General features: G+C 42.9%; 1 protein-coding gene across 2 annotated transcripts in view; it reads left to right on the top strand.

Annotated features, from left to right (window-relative positions):
• LOC137259297 (vacuolar protein sorting-associated protein 72 homolog) overlaps nucleotides 1–10,001 on the top strand; it is a 29,928-nt gene extending 19,927 nt beyond the window's left edge. For both annotated transcript variants that reach the window (XM_067796929.1, XM_067796930.1), the window contains 2 exons: nucleotides 8,001–8,148; nucleotides 8,778–10,001. In XM_067796929.1, coding sequence (XP_067653030.1) covers nucleotides 8,001–8,148; nucleotides 8,778–9,105 — 476 coding nt within the window. In that variant the 3' untranslated portion in view covers nucleotides 9,106–10,001. The remainder of the gene's footprint in view (nucleotides 1–8,000; nucleotides 8,149–8,777) is intronic.
• Nucleotides 10,002–17,486: the final 7,485 nt, after the last annotated feature.

Raw genomic sequence — 17,486 nt, forward strand, 5'->3', positions numbered from 1 at the left:
CTGTCCCTCTGGAATGGCTCGTAATCCTCCACGGGGACGACCAGGATACCTTTCACCGATCTCGCCGGCACGTTCAGGTTGATATTCCACACAGTGTCGCTCTTATCTCGCACGACTGATCTATGTCTCAGTACGCGATCGTATAGGATAGCCATCTTCCCAGAGTACTGACTTCGAACCTGCCTGGCCAGCTCCGGGCTAGTGACCATGTCGAACTCCAGAGAGATGTTGTCTATGGCATAACTGGCCTCATCACCGTTCGGCGTACGCACTACTTTGCTATAGTCGTTAAACGTGAGCTCGTATTCGAGCCTATCACCCAGCGCGGCCTGGTAAAACGGCGCGTGTCCCATGAGCAACTCGAAGTCGAGCGGCACGCAGAATCGATTCCCGTATGCTAGAGCGATGGCTTTTTCACCGGCCGATAGCTTGTCTTGTTGGTCTTGCGTGAAGACATACCCTATGCGCGCCCGGGTTGATTTGCTGATACCCTGGTACACATCATTGACTCGTTCTCCATCGCTTTTCCAGAGATCCTTGTAGCAGTAAAACACGTCGCTGTCGTCGATGCTCAGCACCTCGTTACCGCTGATCTTGACGGTCGTTTTCTTGATGATAGCTCGACCCACGTTCCGCACTAGCTCGCGTTTGTCGTTGTCGGAGATCAACGTGATATTGAACGCCAGTCGAACAGTGCCTGGTACAATGAGGTCATTCTCACCAAGGTTTGGAAATCTAACCAGCAGAGTTTGGTTCTGGTCTATCTTGCTGGGATTGTTGGTGATGGTCACCGACTGTCGCACGGCTCTGGCTCCTAATGGCTCTCTCAATTTTCTGAAAGGATCTAATTTTCTACCGTACATTGTTATATAAAAGAAATATATTTTTAATACTAATGGATGAAGACATACCTATGGATGAGATGCCGGGCGCTAGTGCCCAGGCATATGATGAGCAGGAGACCTCATTTACTAGTTCACCATTGAACCAAGAACTCTTGGAAACAACGGTAAATGATTATTTCGAAAGTTTAAGAAGAGATAAAAACTACGTTGAACCACAGGGTCGATACCATAAGGATTTTTTTATTGATACAAAGGGTGTTCTACGCCTTAAGTCTGACCCAGGGGTTGACCTCTTTAACAAGAGCAATAAAAAACCACTGGCCTTGTCAACTCTAGCCAGCCGCTATGGTGTTGAATTTATCCGTAAAAATCTAAACATGAATGATTACGGTGGTGCAATACCTAAGGCCGTTAAAGAAGATCTGCAAGCTACCAGATCCCACCTCACCACTAGAGATGAAATGACACCACAGCGTGCTACAGAAGCCTCAGACAGCATAGAAAAACTGTTGAGCACCTACTGGGACAAACCGTTACCGGGGTTTGACTTTCCGGTAAGGGAACTGCGCGGCTTAGACGAAGCCGTGAAACGCGTGCGTGGAGAACTCGTGAACAACATGGGGAAACTGAACGAAATCGACGAGCACATCGCTAGGGAAAAAACCAAACTCAACGAAACTGAAAACGATGATATGAAGCGTCGTATCAATGAACGAATACGTGATTTAGAAGACGAGAGACGTACACGATTGGAAGCCGCTTCCTCGAATCGTGAACAGCTTCGATCCCAGATCAGTCGTATTCGGGAAACAATCGATAGAATACTGAATGAGGATACAACTTTCGCCAACAGGATTCGGATATTGTTCCGGGAGCAAGGGATCACCATCGCCAGCATTCTGACTGCATTGGGTTTCATTATATCAACCCTCGTGGTGTCACTGACGGGGGGAACCCCTGTGGGGCCTGCCGGCGGAGGGGGAACTCCCAGCGGTGGTGGGGGTGTTAAAGACTGGATAAAAAAACTCGGGGAAGGCCTAGCTAAACTGGCTGGTAAAGCCGCCGAAGCCCTTCCCGGCATCCTGGGTAGCATCGTCTCGTGGTTGTTGAGCGCTCTGTCTAAAACTGCCATGTGGCTCAGTCAAAACCTGTGGGCAGCCATCGTCGCCGTGGCGGGTCTGGTGTACGTAGCGGCTAAGAAATCTTTAACCAAATAAGTCCCAAAGTTACCCCACCAACCACCAGGGCCGTTTTACTATCAATATGCTGCTGAGCCTGAATATGAGAGTGTGTGGGGGGTACCCCCACATGAACTTTAGGCTCCGGGGGCGACGCAACTATACCCTTTTCACGTGGTGGGATGTGTGGGATATAGGTGGTGTTAATATCGGGGTTGATACCCAACTTTTGATCCTTCGTGGCTATGACTATTTCGTTGTTATAACCCACCACTTTTTTTACTCTCAGTTGCATATCACTCGGAGCCATGTACAACCCCACGCCGAACACGTAGTCGACTTTCGACCTGGCGTATTCTAACACGTTTTGGTAGCGTTCGATAGCCCGCGGGAGATCAACTGGAGAATTGATAGCATCCTCAACGTTGGAAACGAATTGTGTCTGAGCGTCGTAAGCAGTTCCCTTACCGATGATGTTGGAACGCGTCATCGACTGCGCACCCAACAGCGCCCACACGTACGTTCGAATCGAGTCGTTCAACCTGACTACCCCTGCACGAGTGAATCCTTTCGACGTGTCCAGCATGAACATTTTCCACCCGTCTGTGGTTGACTGCTCCACTTTCTGGATTGTGAAACCAACACCACCTTTTTTAAAGTCCATACGATCATCCCTCCATTCATTACTCGACAAAGCAAAGTCCTGCCTAAGTATACCTAGTGTCAGTAAATCATCACTGGCATCTTTCACTGGTTTTGGTCCAGATTTGTTAGGTTTAGGAACAAGATCAGCTAATGCATGGGAAAAACGTTCCGTACTAAACATTTTTCGTTGCATAAATTTTATTAGTATATGTTTGTCAAATGCCTTTGGCGAGAGCCCATGAGCGTAAGGAATACCCAACCCGTGGTTCAGCCCCGGCAAACGCCAATCCGTCTTCGGGTCTATTTCGAATTCGTTGCAAATACGTTCGTAGACCCGTCTATCGTACGGGTTGTTTGTTGCGTCCCACGCTTTGTCCTGTGGGAGGGGGGCGCTGATCTCTTTAAGGATACGTCTGACCTGGTAGTACACGTGGAACTTGAACACAGACTGACTCAGCGGCCCACGCCGAGTGTCGGTCAATGTCACACCACACCCCGTTGTAGCGCACCACACGGCAAAGTTGAATTGGTTCTGCCAGAACTGCATAGGGTTGTTGAACCAAGCGTGGACTGCCTCAATGTTAGTCACCGAAAGCTTATACTTATCAGGCATATCTATAAACTTGGCATTGAAATACAACCCAGGAGCAACCACGATCTTCATGGTGGAGAAATCTACGTCCAGTTTAGGGTACAACACACCAGGGGAATACATTTTAAAACTATTATATAATAAATATATATGTAATATGTACATAACACTTCCAGGAATAACGAGCGGTGAGGCCGTTCAGCTGACGCACGCGATCGATAACACGTCAGGTCAACTCGAAGTCGCACTCTGCGATATCACCTACCTACCGCAATGGACTAACATTAATATCAGCAACAATAAGCTGTTCGTTAGTGGAACTCGCAGCCAGATAACTGACGGCTACTACAGCGTGTGCTCTCTAAACGACGAGGTCTTCAAACCCCTGGGAGCCGAACTCAAGATGAACGACTCAAACGGTACAGTGGTGTTAATCAACAATGGAATAAACCCTTTGAGGCTCGGCCGACCATTAGCAAGGATGCTCGGTATGTCTCCTGACGAGATAAAACCAACAACAACCGTCACAGGCACGAAGTTACCCGACCTAGTACCGTACCGAGAGCTATACATTCATCTCGGTCAGGTGAGCACAACGTATAACATTCAAGGAGGCCACCCTTCCACTATACTGAGAGCAGTGCCGGTGAAAACTGAGAAATTCAACGACGGTAGAACCGAGTCATTTTCACCACGGCAGTATAAGAGATTAACCCAGGGCAACATACCTGAGCTGACAATATCGGTGTTAGATATAAATCATAATCCTGTAAATATAGGATACCTCAGCTTAACACTTCATGTAACATGACCAGCGCACAAGGGCCCGGAGTGAAAAAATGCGTCAATATCGGGATCTCCGACCTCGGAGACACACGCGGTTTCGACGCTCCCGGAGTAGATGGTAAATCGTATGCCTTGCAACTGAAAAACAACATTTACAAACGCGTTGAAATCCCCTCCGGTGGAACCCTAAGTGATATGATAGATACCACAAGAGCAACAGTAAACACTAAGTACTCCATTGTCAACACCGGTGATAATAATTGGGTAATATACCCATCGTTCGGAGGTAAACTGTTCGACTTAGACGATGTTGAGAGCACTACCGTCGTCAAAAACAAACCATATATGCTCGTCTTCACCGAAGATGACAAGTGGGTGTTGTTACCCGATAATAACTGGTTTCTCAATATTAGACTCGTCTCTCCCTACGTGTTCACTGATAACAAAGACAACCACCTAAACAAAGTCGTGAACAATGGAACCCTGCTCGTGGCTTACGTCCCAACTCAGAGACGTAGCATAGTCGTCAGCCCAGTCAACACTATAGCAGCCCACATGCTATCGAGTAAACCAACCATACAAAACGTGAAATTGCAGTTGGTGTCTGAATTCGAAGGCGTGGTCAAGATACTAGAGGATCTACCGGCAAACTCAACATTGTTCATCAAAGTCTACCTAAGGGAACCATCGGGGAATGATGTCGAGATCGTGAAGGGGATCAAACTCGGGTGGGTGAAACGACACCAGTTTCAAGTTTGCAACGTTTACGTGCGGGTGGGTGTCGACTCCAAGACCAGTCTGCAGGGGGTCAACGTGATCGTGGAAAACAAGATATCATTAATCAATATATTCCTGCCTGACAACATACACTTCATGGGTATTAAGTTAACCCCTGAATTATTATCAGAAAACCAGTTGGAAATTATATCGTAATAATATAATAATGACCAGTCATCATCCCAACACTACGCTTAACGACCTGGGAGATACAGAGGGATTCGATCAGCCTGGTGAGGAAGATGAATTATACATCCTACAATTCAAAGACAACGTGTACAGACGGGTACCGTTACCAGATTTTAAAAAACCTAAATGGCTGATCAACTTAACACCCACCTCACCTTATATCACAATAGACGCAGATACGGGACGTATTTCTAAGATTAGGAATAACGGTATCTGGGTCGGGGATTTCATTCCGGAGTGGGGATTAATAAGAAGTAGCAAAAATTGGTTATCGGCTCCATTCGAAAATAAATTAACATTTAGTAATCCTGAAATAATATTCCCCCCTTTCACACTCATCATAGAAGTCTTCTTTGATTATTCAGACAATGGAGACCCCCCAATAGTACACCAAATTTTACCCGGGGTGTCAATACACTGGTTTAGCAGGCACAAAGGCGAATATTGTCGCATTGTTATACAACAGGATACCACGGGTCCTATAAACCGCTTAATAAGCCTCAGTGGGGTTTTTATTAGAATAGGAAATTCTATTAGCCTCTCACCTATTACCCTGACTAGTAGTCTAGAACTTGTAGACTTCAAATACATTGATAGATTTTTAACTGAACCCCAATTAAAATATCTTTCAAAATATATATTATAGGATGGGTCTGTACCCAGTCGTAGAGGAAGTAGCGAAGACGTTGGAAACCGTAGATGGGTTCCGCTTGAGGCAGTTATGTGATGTGAAACGTCAACTAGAACAAGACCGTGACACGCGAAAAGCATTATGTAAAAAGTACAATAGAGCTTTCAATATCGTGGACGGGGCTGACACTACCCTTATGGCAACCAGCATGGGACTAGGGGCGGCAGGCGTTGGGTTGTTAACCACCATCGTGGCTGCACCTATAGTGCTAGGTATTGAAATAACGGCTGGGGTGACAGGGTTGGTAGGGGTGGCTCTTAAGTTAGTATCACGCAGACTTAATCGTAAGGCATTGAAACACGACGAGATCAGGGTTCTGGCCGAAGCAAAGCTAAACACAGTGAGTGAGCGAATTTCCACGGCACTCTCTGACAGTAAGATCTCAGAAGAGGAGTTTCGTTCAATCCTCTCTGAACTCAAAAAATATAACGGAATGAAACAAGATATTCGATCCAAGTCTCGTAAGTCTGCTATCAGCGAGGACGAGAAAAAAAAGTACATAGCACAGGGAATACAAAAAGCCCAGCAAGCCTTTATTATGAACACCAAAGAGATCGTAGGCGGTTCACGTTAAACTGTTTCATCGATATAAACATGACATAGGGGCGATAGTCGTAAGCGAGCCACCGATCCTATATGGTCAGTCAAAACTTACAACATAGATAAAGTGGATATGAAAGCCGACGAACCTAACTTGTACTACTTGAGGGATGGGCCGGGTAGGGGTTTTGTAAGAGAAGAATTATTGATCGTACCGTACGGCACAGTATTACCTCCTACCAAGGCACAGTAATTACCGCCAACTTTTTTGTAGTAGGGGTAATAGTAGCAAGATCTAATGGTCCAACCAAAGCCTTATTTACTAAATAAGGCTTTGTAGAGACATTTCTTGAAAGTGTTTTAAAACTATCATTCCCTATACTACTACCGGGAATCTGAAGAAGAGTTTACGTATGATGTCTCACTGCTAAACATGCCTAGACATAAACACAAGGCTGTATGAGATGGTTGCTGGTGCTGCTGTTTTTGTGAATGAGTGCCTAATGTTCTTTTTTCATCGACCCGTGAAGGTCCCGGGGTAGAATAGGCCTTCAGCAACCCATGCTTGCCATAAAAGGCGACTCAGCTTGTCGTAAGAGGCGACTAACGGGATCGGGTGGTCAGGCTCGCTGACTTGGTTGATGCGTGTCATCGGTTCCCAATTGCGCAGATTGATGCTCATGTTGTTGATCACTGGATTGTCTGGTCCAGACTCGATTATTTACAGACCGCCGCCATATAGCTGTAATATTGCTGAGTGCGGCGTAAAACTAAACTCACTCACTCACTCACTCACTCACTCACTCTTTTTTCATCAACAAACTATGTTCAAGTGCCTAGGAACCAGCATGTATGGTGTGGAAGTTTTTCGGTCTTTTCGCAATTTATCTATGCACAAAGAACTTAATTTAGCACCCCAGTATATTTGCAATAATAGGTTTTCAACATGTAAATTCTTTTTGGTGAATGTGAACATTCAAAATGTCATTTTGCCTGACTTACACAATACAAAGTCATACCAAGTGTAACCTCCATGTGACTGTATGACAGTCAGCACTCTCCTCCTCATACCTCCTGTCAACCTCCTGATCCTCTGAATGGACAGTCTTCCACATTCCTCATGTAAAGCAGCTACCATCTGGGCCAGGTTCTGTGCAGGACGATCCCTTTGTTGACAACCAGTCATGTCCTAGATATGCTCCAAATAGTCAATCTTGAGATATGTCAAGGGGTGTATATATATTCTTTGACAGTTTAACAGACTAATGAAGGACTGACCATCGCCATGTTTCTAGAATTTTGCTGGGCAAAATAATGGCAAAAATATGTGAATTTGTGGTGTTTTTCGAAGGTTGTTTTCAGGTGTGATGGAAAAATTTTGGGAAAAAGTACACGTTGAGCCTGATGGCTTACTTCTAACACATCATCGGTTCCCAATTGCCCAGATGGATGCTCATGCTGTTGATCACTGGATTGTCTTGTCCAGACTCGATTATTTACAGACCGCCACAATATAGCTAGAATTTTGCTGAGTGCAGCGTAAAACTGAACTCTGTCCCTCACTCACTCACCTCAAACACAAAGATTGGGTTTTTTGTTTTTGTTTCCGCCATGATTGCCTTTTCAGAATTTTGAAGAAAAGTTGCCCATTGCTGCTCATTGTCCATCATCTTTATCCAGCCTTCTACATCTCCATCCTATCATGTTAACAACTATGGACATAAACATTGCTTCAGAATCATCTGTTATGTTGTCAGAAACGTACGAACGTCTGGAATCTGAGAAGAAGAAAGTGCGGGTAACAAAGCAGGCGTACCGAGGTCCAGTCATCCGATACCAGTCTCTGGCAATGCCAGTTGTGGAGGAGATCATTACGGAGCCAGATGTCAACGTGGATGACGACAGGTGGGACACTCAGTCAGAGGTTATATTTTTGCAAAATTTCATATCCTGCCGCCTGTAAAAATCTCACTCTCCCATGTAACAACAGATTCTTTTATTACTAAGCTCCAACCAATTCTCTCTTCAGCCAGTTAAGTGGCTATGGGGCCACAATTTCACAGATTTTCAGAAACTCATGGCGCCTACTCAAAACCACTGTGACATCCTGTGATTTAATGACAATACTGTTTGAGTCAGCATTAAGCCAAACTCTAGACACTCCAGCTTTGGCAGTGATTTCTGACAGTCTGTGCCAAAACACAAATGCTTCCAGTATTTGACTTACAATTGCTCAGGTGTCGAATTTGATTTTTCAAGACAAAAAGTTTGAACATATAGCTTAAATCACAAGCTCTTGTGAGATTTTTTCATGAAGAAGGACAAGATTCATAAGACTTCAAGACCAGGAGAAGGATTACATGCTGTGAGAGTTGTCCCCCTTTGCTTATTCAAGCATCTTCTAAACATAGGCTTTATTCCCTGTTATTTCTGTTAATGATTCTCGGTTTGTGAGAATGGTTTTGCCAGAATGGTACTACATGACATTGTCTTGGAGGTTTCTATTCACCTGACTGTAAATATTCTGTCTCCAGTTCCGATGCGCACAGGAAGGTTGACCTTGTGAGGACGGGAGATCGATGTGAACGGACATTCATTACCTTCACAGATGAAGGCACATACAAGGATGTGTTCCCCCAGAAGAGGCCACGCCCACCTGCCAAACAACTCTGTCCAATCACACGCCAGCCTGCAAAGTATTTCGACCCTATAACACAAACCCCCTACTCCACACTTCAAGCGTTCCGGTGTTTACGAGAAGCTTATTCACAGCAATTAGAGGGGCAAAGAGCTCTTCAACAGAAGAAGAGAGAAAAGACCCCTGTCCCGTCGACATCACAGACAGTGACCGTGTCTTCATAACAGTATGCATAAGAGGCGACCAACAGGATCGGGGGGTTTCCATGACCGTTGAAGGTCCGGAGTAGAACAGGCCTTCTGCAACCAATGCTTGCCATGAAAGGCAACTATACTTGTCTTAAGAGGCGACTAATGTGATCGGGTGGTATTAGCTCGCTGACTTGGTGGAAACGAGTCATCATATCCCAGTTGTGTTGATCGATGTTCATGCTGTTGATCACTGGATTTACAAATTTCAGAATGCTACCATATAGCTGGAATATTGCTGAATGTAGTGTTAAGCAACAAACCAAACAACCAATTTACTGCATTTTTTATATGTGCACATATTTTCACCGAGAACTTCTCAAAAATTGGTGCATCGGCAACCAGACACTACAATACCAAGTACTGGTACCTCGGTACTCTGACACAAGAGTATGAATACCAAGTACTGGTACTCAATCAGTTAAACATTCTGGGTTAACTTTAATTCACACAATCAGTGCGTGAGTTTTATGCTGCACTCAGCAATATTCCAGCTATATGGTGGAGGTCTGTAAATAATCGAATCTGGACCAGTCAGTCCAGTGATCAGCAGCATGAGCATTAATCTGTGCAATTGGGAACCAATGATGTGTCAAACAAGTCAGCAAGCCTGACCACCCAATTCATTAGTGGCCTTTTATGGCAAGCATGGGTTGCTAAAGGCCTAGTCTACCCAGATCTCCGCGAGTCAGTGTAAGAGCCAGAGGAGGAGGTCTTACTCATGGCTTCAATGTTTCTACACCAAGAATTATGTCAAAAGACACAAAACTTTCATTCACCTCATTAGATGACACCCGGCTTTTTGATTTTATGAATGGATTCCATATGTTCGATGACAATAAATTGTAAATAAAGTATGTTCTTTTGCTAAATATGATTGTTGTGTGCCTTGGTGTGATGTTCCTCGCAACGTCAAAGAAGCAGGCTGGAAATTCTTGTCCTGTGTTCGTGGAGGACAGCAATGGTGAATGTATGCTTGCATTTATTTACTGTTTCTGAACCTGAAGATTCTGCAATCACATAGCTACTTGTATGATGACATCTCAAAGCAACCAATCAGATACATTCAGGTATGACAGCCATGTTATTGTCGAATACCCCTGAGAAGCATACACAGTACCAATCACACATGTTGAAAGCAAACAGAGTGTCACAGGTGTTAGATGTACACAGTATCACACATGTTGAAAGCAAACACAATGTCACAGGTGTTAGAGGCACCCGTGGCGAGCCACCTCCTCGTGGTGGGTGCTGGGTAACGCCAAGAGCTCGCCGACATCCCCGTAGTGGACCCGGGGGGATATTTGGTCCACCAACCCGTTTGCCGTGGGTTGCAGCCCTGTGTCGGCGGAGGAGGGGATCCTGGTGGTTGAGAGCAATAGGAGCTTGCAACCGTGTTCCTGTTGCTCAATACACCACTTCGGCCCTGACTTCGCCTAGACGGGTGGTCGAATAGGCCCGGTTCGACCAATCGGCTGGTCATGCCAAGCCCTGTGCATGGGGCATTATTATATTTATCAATGCACATAAATCATTTGGAATCGTTGTAAATTTGGACTTGGCTTTATAATCTAAAACATTTTGAATTTGAAGTATGTTGTTCTGTAATTTGCCTAGAGTCCTATGCCAGAAGGCGGTGGCTCATGGGCCAATCTGGTAGAATTATTAATCTCTTAATTCTTCTGCTGGAGTATGTCATCCGGGTATCCTTGGTGCTGCAAGCTGGAGGCTCTGCTCACAAGACCTTGAACACAAGTAAAGGTATCGTCAGAGATCGTGATCGGTTGTTTGCTGACATGTCCGAGCTTGATATAGCATGCGAAATGAAGGATCAAGGTGTGCTGTATGTGAAGCGCTTTTCCACCCGAAAAAACAATGAAACAATCCAAACAAATACCTATCTGTTTTCTTTTTCATTGCCGAATGCTCCCAAATCAGTAAACGCGGGTTACTGCAATATCCAAGTTGAAACCTACATCCCCAACCCGCTCAGGTGTTTTAAATGTCAGAAATATGGACACGGTGTATCTACCTGCACATTGTCTGTTGTGTGTGCTCACTGTGGTGAGAAGACACACACAACAGAAGATTGTGACAGTGACTTTAAAAAATGCACTAACTGCTCTGGCGACCATTCATCTTCGTCAAAACAGTGTCCAATATGGAAAGAGCAAATGGCGATTAACAAAATAAAGTTCACCCAAAATATCTCTTTTTCTGAGGCAAAGAAACTGGTGAAGAGATCTGACCTTCTAGAAAGTTATGCTACAGTAGCAAAATCATCATCTGAATCCAACTCTAAAATAACAAAATCATCCACAGGATGCCAAACTACCTTGACTTGGGTCAGTTCCGACTCCCCACAGGTTTTATACCCTGCTATATCATCCCAGACTGAGGAATCACTTCCTACTACATCAAAGTCCTCTGATCATAAGTCATCTTCACAGTCACGCTCTGAGTCTCATTCAACAGCTGATAGACAACAAATTGTTAAAACTAAACCCAAACCTAAGTCTGATGCTTCAAAACAACAAAGTGGCAGAGCTCCTAAGGGGTCACAAAATAAAATTCAATTGTTTAATAAATATGGGTCTCTTGAAGATATGAACGTTTGTGAAAACGTCCATTCTAGGGCACATAGCTTGTCGCCCTCCAAAAGAGTGCGGGGTAGATCTAAAAAAATCCCCCCAAAAGATAGTTTATTCCAATAATATTGTACAATGGAACTGCAGAGGTTTGAGGACTAATTTACATGAATTACAGCTATTAGTCCAAGATTTCACACCTTCAGCGTTATGTCTCCAAGAGACATATTTAAAACAAACAGATGCATTTGACCTTCGTCATTTTAATGCATATCATTGTTTTTCACCTCTGGGTGATAGGGCCACTGGCGGATCATCCATTCTAGTCAAACAAAACGTTATTCAAAGCCCTGTTTCACTTAATACTAATATACAGGCTGTTGCAGTGAGAATTATTTTACATGTAGCGTTTACGCTATGCTCTCTTTATATTTCACCATCTTCGGCTTTTGCCAAAACCGATCTTCAAGCTCTATATGATCAGCTCCCGAAGCCCTGTATTATAATGGGAGATTTAAATGGCCACAACCCACTCTGGGGTAGTGTAAATACAAACACTAGAGGTAAATTGTTGGAGGACTTTTGTTCTGACAATAATTTATGTATTTATAATGATGGTTCCAACACATATTTACACCCTGGTACAGGGACTTATTCTGCTCTCGACTTGTCACTTACAAATTCAGAACTATTAAATGAATTCGAATGGTCAGTCCACGATGACCTCTGTGGAAGTGACCATTTTCCTACTATATTAAAAGCTGTAACTCCATCTGATGTTCCTCCATCATCAAGGCGGAATTTTACAAAGGCTAACTGGACTTTATAAGAAACACTGTGTGCTGAAAAACTTAAACCCGAACTTTTTTATTGACGTTCCTGATGCTATTAAATGTTTTACTGATGAACTGAATTCCATAGCTGATGAGTGTATACCAAATTCCTCTGTAGTTCCACACATAAGAAAACCATGGTTCAACGATGAGTGCAAACAAGCTAGGAAGGCAAGGAAAAAGGCAGAACATTATTTCCGTCGCCATCCTATGGTACATAATTTAAATAAATTTAAAATTTTAAATGCTAAAGCGCGGCGTACTTTTAAACAAAACAAACGCCAATCTTGGCAAAATTATGTGTCCAAAATCAATTCTCGGACACCCATGTCCAAGGTATGGAACATGGTCCAGAAAATCAAAGGTAAAGGTACTAAATCTACTGTCCATCATCTCAAACATGGAGATCAATTGCTTACTGATAAATCAGATATTGCTAATAAACTAGGTGAAACCCTTGCTAAACACTCTTCCTCTTCAAATTATGTACCAAAATTCCAGCAATATCAAAAACAAGAAGAAAAGAAAACTATTAATTTCAATTCTGATAATGGGGAAGATTATAATGAAACGTTTTCTATTCATGAACTCCATACTGCCCTTGATCAAGCTCATGACACTGCTACTGGAGCTGATAACATACATTATCAACTCCTGAAGCACTTACCAGAATCCTGCCTAGAAACTCTTCTCAATATTTTTTATGATATTTGGACATCGGGTAACTTTCCTCCCTCATGGCGTGACGCCATAGTAGTACCCATACCTAAACCTGGACGTGATCATACGGATCCATCCAATTATCGTCCGATTTCATTAACTAGCTGTGTTTGCAAGACCATGGAACGCATGATAAATAATCGACTAGTTTGGTACTTGGAAACAAATAACCTTATAACTGATATCCAATGTGGTTTCCGGAAAAACAGAAGTACTGTCGATCACTTAGTGCGTTTAGAATCATTTGTTAAAAATGCACTAATTAATAAACAACATGCTGTGTCTATCCTTTTTGATCTAGAAAAAGCATATGACACAACCTGGAAATATGGTATTTTAAGAGACCTACATGACTACGGCTTGCGAGGTCGTTTACCTCAATTTATAGCAATTTTTTTAAAGGACAGACAGTTTCAAGTTCGAGTGGGTTCTACCCTGTCTGATCATTACAATCAGGATCAGGGTGTTCCACAAGGCAGTATTTTGTCTGTCACACTTTTTAGCATAAAGATAAACACTTTATCAAAAGTTTTAAACGATTCAATTGATGGATCGTTATTTGTGGATGATTTGAATATTTCTTGTCGTGGGAAAAATATGCATACTATTGAACGACAACTGCAGTTGTGTTTAAACAAAATAAATAAATGGTGTCTTGAAAACGGCTTTAAATTTTCTAAATCCAAAACTAACTGTATACATTTTTCCAGAAAATATAAACTACATAAGGACCCTGATCTATCTCTAGATGACACTCCCATCAAAGTTGTAAAGGAGGCCAAGTTCTTGGGCCTAATCTTTGACTCCCATTTAACATTTCTGCCTCATATCAAGTCCCTTAAAACTAAATGCTTGAAGGCTCTTGACTTGTTGAAAGTTGTTTCCAACTCAAAGTGGGGAGGGGATCAAGCAACCCTCTTACACCTGTATCGATCACTCATACGTTCGAAACTCGATTATGGTTCCATCGTATATGGTGGAGCCTGCAACAGCAACCTTAAACTTCTTGATTCTGTCCACCATCAAGGCTTAAGACTTTGCCTTGGGTCTTTCAGAACTTCACCTATTGATAGTCTCTACGTTGAGGCCGATGAACCATCTCTTACTCAACGTCGTATAAAATTGTCTTTACAATACATTACTAAATTATATTCTAATGAATCTAACCCTACCTTTAACTGTGTGTTCAATCCCCTTTATGAGGATTTGAAGAGGTTATTTTGCGACGATGTCGTGTTGGCCACACTAGATACACTCATACGTACCTGTTAAAAGGTGAAGATCCTCCATTTTGTATCCCTTGTGATGAGAGAGTCACGGTCAAGCATATTCTGCTTGACTGTGTTGAATTCTCCATCACAAGGGATAAGTATTTTACAGTTAAAACAATTAAGGATCTTTTTACCAGCGTTAATTCTCATTTAATTATAGGTTTTTTAAAAGAAATTGATTTTTTGGTTGAATTTTGAATAATGTGTTTCTGTAAATAGATGTATTTTAATGACTGGTAGTTTGAATTAGTAACTTGAATTGTTGGTGGCTGTACCCTCAAAGGGGGTTGAAGTATTGTAAAATTATTGTCCTCCTGAGAGGGTACGTAAGTCCACAAACATACAAAGTAAATTCTAAATTTCCACGTTTTTAATGGTAGTATAAGTGTATTTTTATTGTATGGCTAGATTTCCGAAATTGCTGACGGCTGAGGGGATGATGTAAACCCAGCTAGGGTCCATGCAGGTAGCAAAAGTACTGTAAGTCCCCATGGTCCCTAGTATGGTGATCTACCATCAGTTGCTGGCAATCTATAGCCCGGTTTTATATTGTATTGTCCTCTATAGATAAATTGTTTTAGGCATAGCTACTAGTTTTACATTCATTTCTGTGATGTTCTAGTTTTTTACTGTCCTTCGTCGACTGATTGTTATAATACTCATATATTCCATTTTAATGTTCCGTTCCCGTCACGATATGGCTGAAATATTGCCGATGTGACATTAAATTTTAACTCACTCACTCACTCACAGGTGTTAGATGTACACAGTATCACACATGTTGAAAGCAAACACAATGTCACAGGTGTTAGATGTACACAGAATCACACATGTTGAAGCAAAGGCAGTGTCACACGTGGAAATCATACACAGCGTGTGAGAATGGTATGCAGTATCACACATGTAAGATGTTTACTCAATATTTCATATACTAGATGTATGCACGGTATTAAGACAGCTTTGTTTGTGAGTTTTGTTTAACGCCGCACTCAGCAATATTCCAGCTATATGGCCATGGTCTGTAAAAATTCGAGCCTTGACCAGACAATCTAGTGACCAATAGCACGAGCATCGGTCTGCACAAGTGGGAACCTATGACATGTGGCAACCAAGTCAGCGAGTCTGACCACTCGATCTTACGACAAGCAGAATCCCCTTTTATGGCAAACATGGGTTGCTGAAGGCCTATTCTATCCCGGACCTTCACTGGCCACTTTGTGTCGAGTGAGCCTTGAAACAAGAAAGGAAAGAATGAGTTCGTTGTGCTCCTTCTGCGATAGGACTACTTATCTACACTGGGACATTATTGAAAAGTAAGCCCGCTTCCCACGGGAAATCCCTAAGAGAAGAGGGCTTACTTTTCAATAATAATATACACTTTAAACATAATTCAATATTGTGTATTACCGACAAAATGGGGTGAGGCTCGCAGCCGACGCCTGGCCTTGCACGCGCAGCGTACGTGCTTCGTACACAGTAACCGTACCCTGCAGACGTTCTGTCTGCACTACCTGTGTTGCGAGAAACAATCTCATTCTGCACAACGATCCTTCGTAGTCTAGTGGATAAACATGCCAGCCCAATAAGTGACGGGGCACGGGTTCGAATCCGAATGTCAGAACAACATGTTGAAAATTATCAATAATGCCATGTTTTACGATCATATTGAGTGATGTGAAGACAAAGTCGTATCAATCTTCAAAACGAGTAATAAGACAAAATTCTAGAGCAGAGGGACATTATTAAGATACTGCACGGGTCAGAGGGACATTATTAAGATAATGCTTTGGTCAGAGGGACATTATTAAGATATTGCACGGGTCAGAGGGACATTATTAAGATAATGCTTTGGTCAGAGGGACATTATTAAGATAGTGCTTTGGTCAGAGGGACATTATTAAGATAATGCACGGGTCAGAGGGACATTATTAAGATAATGCTTTGGTCAGAGGGGCATTATTAAGATAATGCTTTGGTCAGGGGGACATTATTAAGATACTGCACGGGTCAGAGGGACCATGTGTAGACAACTGCCTGAAGAAGCGAGATTCCAAGGACAATAGAATGACGTCACTGGAAGTTAATAACGAGAAGCAAGACCGATGCCGACACGGCTCACTAATTTCATCCATGATTAAATAGTTCAAGGTGGGCGTGGATGCGTTTGCTAATTGACTGCCGCTGTGCTTGCCAAGTTAGTACAAGATACACTATGCGCAGGGACTTGCTCCTATACGGATTTCCTTTGTTAAGAACAATTTTTGAAAAATATAGAAATATATCAGGAAATATAAGCACTGTAATAATACCCCTGGGCGTCGTGGAGCTTTGGTCCTCAAAAGCTATTACAAATACAAAGAAAGGGTTACAAATACCGAGGGTGTACAATGAGATTCAAAGAAATGCACAAGAGAGCCCTTGACGAAAAAAATACGATGTACATTAGGTTGGCAGTCTGAAAATATGAGAGTACAAGGATTAAAATACAATTATTTGATCTGAAATACAAATGCATACTGCAGCATAAGGCATCAGGGACAATTTAAAATGATGGACAGGTGAAAAGGAAACTGAAAACATGAAGAGATACATAGCAGGTAATGGAAGCAGGTTGAATGAGGGATGTTTCAGCGTTCCCTAAATATTTGCCATCTAAAAGACATTTAAAACATGCCATTTGATTCCCAACCACCCCCACCCCCCCACCCCCCCTAATGGACTATTAAAATATATGCGTTAAAGGGGTGCTAAAAGAGGTTGTGTCATTTGCGGGCGATAGGAGACCGAGACTGTGGGAAGGTTGTGTGAACGGTCGGTTAGTTTATTGGTGACATGGAAATCAGGACAGGGAAATGTGAATGGGAAAGAAAGGTCCTGAAAGTTATGATTTACTATTATAGAAGAGGGGTGGATGTGTTTGTAGGAGGGACACAGTGTATGTGGAC

Source organism: Haliotis asinina, chromosome 13, assembly GCF_037392515.1.
Source record: "Haliotis asinina isolate JCU_RB_2024 chromosome 13, JCU_Hal_asi_v2, whole genome shotgun sequence".
In the NCBI taxonomy this organism is placed as follows: Eukaryota; Metazoa; Mollusca; class Gastropoda; order Lepetellida; family Haliotidae; genus Haliotis; species Haliotis asinina.